General features: G+C 41.6%; 1 protein-coding gene across 1 annotated transcript; it reads left to right on the top strand.

Annotated features, from left to right (window-relative positions):
* The first annotated feature begins 577 nt into the window (after positions 1–577).
* On the top strand, positions 578–1516 carry LOC125102008 (putative olfactory receptor 2B8). The gene has a single exon (XM_047732696.1). It carries the CDS (start codon positions 578–580, stop codon positions 1514–1516), a length of 939 nt encoding a protein of 312 aa, XP_047588652.1.
* The last annotated feature ends 2362 nt before the right edge of the window (positions 1517–3878 follow it).

The following is a 3878-nucleotide window of genomic DNA, read 5'->3' on the forward strand; positions in this document are numbered from 1 at the left end:
TACTTCTGATATTTTGAATGTAATTGAATTATTTGTATATGTACATTCTAGCTCTTAAACTCCTATATCTGAACACATTTTCGAGTTTCTTTTGTATTATATTCTATTGCAGGTGAGGTGTGTACAAATCCAGTTGTGTAAAACATAAGATACATATTTACAATAATGTCCTCCCTCTGTCTGCCTCTCCTTCTGATTCTTTCTGATTGTTCTTCTTCTATTTCCTTCATCCTTATTATCTATAAAATGTATGTACATACTTACAGTCCTTTAAGTCCCATTAAGTTCAGACCAAAAGACCTTTCATACCTATGACTGATGCCAACATGGAGTCCATTATTTCATTTTTCCTATTTTACATGTTAAAGATTTACTTTTTTGGATTATGTGGAAGTAAACTGGTATACATTATGCCAATTTCAATCATTTATTGAAATAGTTACTTTTCGTATCCCGTGGCCATGTTTTATAACATGAGAGATCCACCTCACCTGGCACCAATTTTTTTTTTATTTGAAGGTTTCTTTTAAAAGTTGCTAAACGCTGGGTCCTGACAGGAAACATGCGCTAACAGAGGATGGAACAGAAGAATGGCAGCTCTTTCACGGGGTTTATCCTGCTGGGGTTCTCTGACCGGCCTCAACTGCAGCTAGTCCTCTTTGTGGTCCTCCTGATCTTCTACCTGTTCACTCTGCTGGGAAACGCCACCATCATTGCCTTGGCCCACCTCGACCCACATCTTCAGACTCCCATGTACTTTTTCCTCTCCAACCTAAGCTTTCTGGACCTGTGTTACACGACCAGCAGTGTCCCGCAGCTCCTGGTTCATCTCAGGACAGCAGACAAGTCTATCTCGTTTGGTGGCTGTGTAGCTCAGCTCTTCATCTCACTAGGGTTGGGATGCACGGAATGCATTCTGTTAGGCGTCATGGCGTTTGACCGCTATGCAGCCATCTGCAAGCCCCTGCAGTACACCGTGATCATGCACCCCCGTCTCTGTGCCCTCATGGCTTCTGCATCATGGTTCATTGGATTTGGCAACTCCTTATTGCAGACAGTGCTCATCTTCCTTTTGCCACTTTGTGGGAGAAATAAAATAGACCACTTCCTTTGTGAGATCCCTGCACTGCTCAAGCTTGCCTGTGTTGACACCACTGTGAATGAGTCTGAGCTCTTCTTTGCCAGTGTGATCATTCTCATTGTACCTCTGACATTAATCATCTTCTCCTATGGTCAGATCGTCAGGGCAGTCTTAAGAATAAAGTCATCTGCAGGGCAGAGGAAAGCGTTTGGCACATGTGGGTCCCACATCACAGTGGTCTCCCTATTCTATGGTACGGCCATCTATGCTTACCTCCAGCCCAGCAACAACTACTCCCAGGATCAGGGCAAGTTAACTTCTCTCTTCTACACTATCGTCACGCCCATGGTCAACCCTGTCATATATTCTCTGCGGAACAAGGATGTGACGGGAGCAATGAAGAAAGTGCTTTGCAGGGGCCATGGCTCCAGATGATTGGGCGGGGAAGACCCTTTGATGGAATGCATTGAATGCCAGGGCATATAAGATGTTTATGTCCTTCCTGTATCACTCAGAATTCTCTCTGACATCTTTCAAGGGAATCTTTACCTGATGCTTTTATGAAAGTCCATGTTCAAAATCTAAGCTCATGGATTCATGCAGCCTCCACAGATACGACCTAGTGTCCTAGAGCACATTCATCATATTGTTATTTTAAAATTTCAGAGGTTTTTCATATTCCCCCCTCATTTGGGAACACTATTTCATTCCTTTTTGCAAGAAGACACACACATATCATAAAGTCATGGGGAAATAAGAATACAAATGACTAAAACATGATAAGAAATACTAATACTAATAAATGATATGCCTCCAACGGTTTGCTAGAAAAATGCTAGCATTTTTACCAACAAACCGTTGGAGGCATATCATTTATTCTTGCACTGTGACCATGGCTCTGTTATGAGGTCCATAGGCTGACTGTATCATAGCTTTTTCATAGAAGTAGGTGGGCAACTCTGGGAAAAACAAACTTTTAGCTCAGAGAAAAGCCTATTAACATCAGTCCCGATATATCCACTCAGATATCGGGCCCTAGTATGACAACACCAGTGTGACGGTGATTTTAGGTAACCTTCCTGTCCCAGACATTGGGGGCGTGATGCATACCTGCCAGTGACAGTGGGAGCATCGATGGTCATAAGCAGGTGGTGCTGACAAGCGAGTTTGGACACAGCCAGACAAGCACTAACGTGAGGCCTACGAGTTGTTGTTTGTGTCCGTGAGCCACCCTGTTCGTTACAAATGACTCTTGAGCACAGTATTGTATCTGAACAGAACACAAAAGAAGCTCTGTTTTATAGTCTATCTATTTTACCTACAATAATGCAGCAAAAGTTCCAAAGGGTAAAAGACATTTAGACCCTCTCTTCATACTATCTTGTAAATTCTTCGATCCAGGCATCAACTGATCAATGCTTTTATATCTCACATCCACCAAAAGCCCCATATATTTCAATACTACAAAAATATAGGAAGTGCCCTCTATTTCGCAAGAAATGCCATGTCTGTGGAGCTTACTTAGATTCACCAGGAGGAAATGTAAAGAATAAATAGAATGTATATTAATTATTAAACATCTCCATACGTCTCTACTTTACAAATAGCCATCTCATTATGAACTGTCATACAATTCTGAATTAGGAGTAATAAATATAAACATCCCAGAACAACTGAATCTGACATTGTAGCCCTTCGATCTTAACTCTAGCTCAGTTTGCACAGAAGTGTGTTTTGGGGTATGGATCTGGGTTTCTGTATATATGTATTGTCACAAATAGTGTATTTTCCCATGGAGGCTGGAGCTTTGACAATGTCATCTTCACAGAAATATTTCTGATACTTGGTAGGTTTTCCCAATGCATAACCCAGTGTTGGTAAATGTGTTTGTGTCTTGGACTGGACACATACGCATGACAACTGTACTGTTCCCTATCCTGATGGCTAACCAGCATCCTCGGGGCCTTGAACCCCGAGCTGGCCATGCTCATGCCAAGTGATCTTGCTGCAGAGACAACATGTGGAGGCTGGAAATGACACCCAGGGGAGATCATGCACATGGTCAGGTTTTCTCTGTATCACTACAAGCATCACAATATTCTTACTTGAAATGAACACCTGGGATGTATCTTGACACCATAGTGATGCTTCATGTATGCCAGTAGGAAAACAGTCCTGTACATTGTTTATCTCCGACGGTGACAAATTTCCCACTCTCCATTATGTTTCAACTATATCCTGACAGTTATATACAAATGGTCACCTTAAAGTCCTTTAAATGAACTCTCCTTGGTGCAAAACCCGTCAAGGTCTCATGAAACCACATGGCCTGTTGTTGGGTGAGCAACTACTTCTCTGCTCTTAAGGACACGCAGAACCCTGGGGCAAAACATTTTCATTTCCTTTAAGTGAATGTTTGAATGGCATTTGGATATTTATTTTACATGGGAATAAATTATAGAGAACAAAGTTTTCCTGGAATCCAAAATAAAAAAGAAATTATTTGAAAGTCCAAACACAAGTTGAGAATTGTTCCATAACATTTTTCTAATGTTAAGAATCTGACTCCCATACTCTCCATGCTTTGTCTACAACAGACTCCAGGGTTGTGTAAATTGTCACCAATATCATTTGGATTGTTTCCTTTTTTTTTTTTTTAAGATTTTATTTATTTGACAGAGAGAGAGAGATTACAAGTAGGCACAGAGGGAGGCAGAAAGAGAGGGGAAATCAGGCTCCCCACTGAGCAGAGAGCCCAATGTGGAGCTCGATCCCAGGATCCTGAGATCCTGACCTG

Source organism: Lutra lutra, chromosome 6, assembly GCF_902655055.1.
Source record: "Lutra lutra chromosome 6, mLutLut1.2, whole genome shotgun sequence".
NCBI classification, from domain to species: Eukaryota; Metazoa; Chordata; class Mammalia; order Carnivora; family Mustelidae; genus Lutra; species Lutra lutra.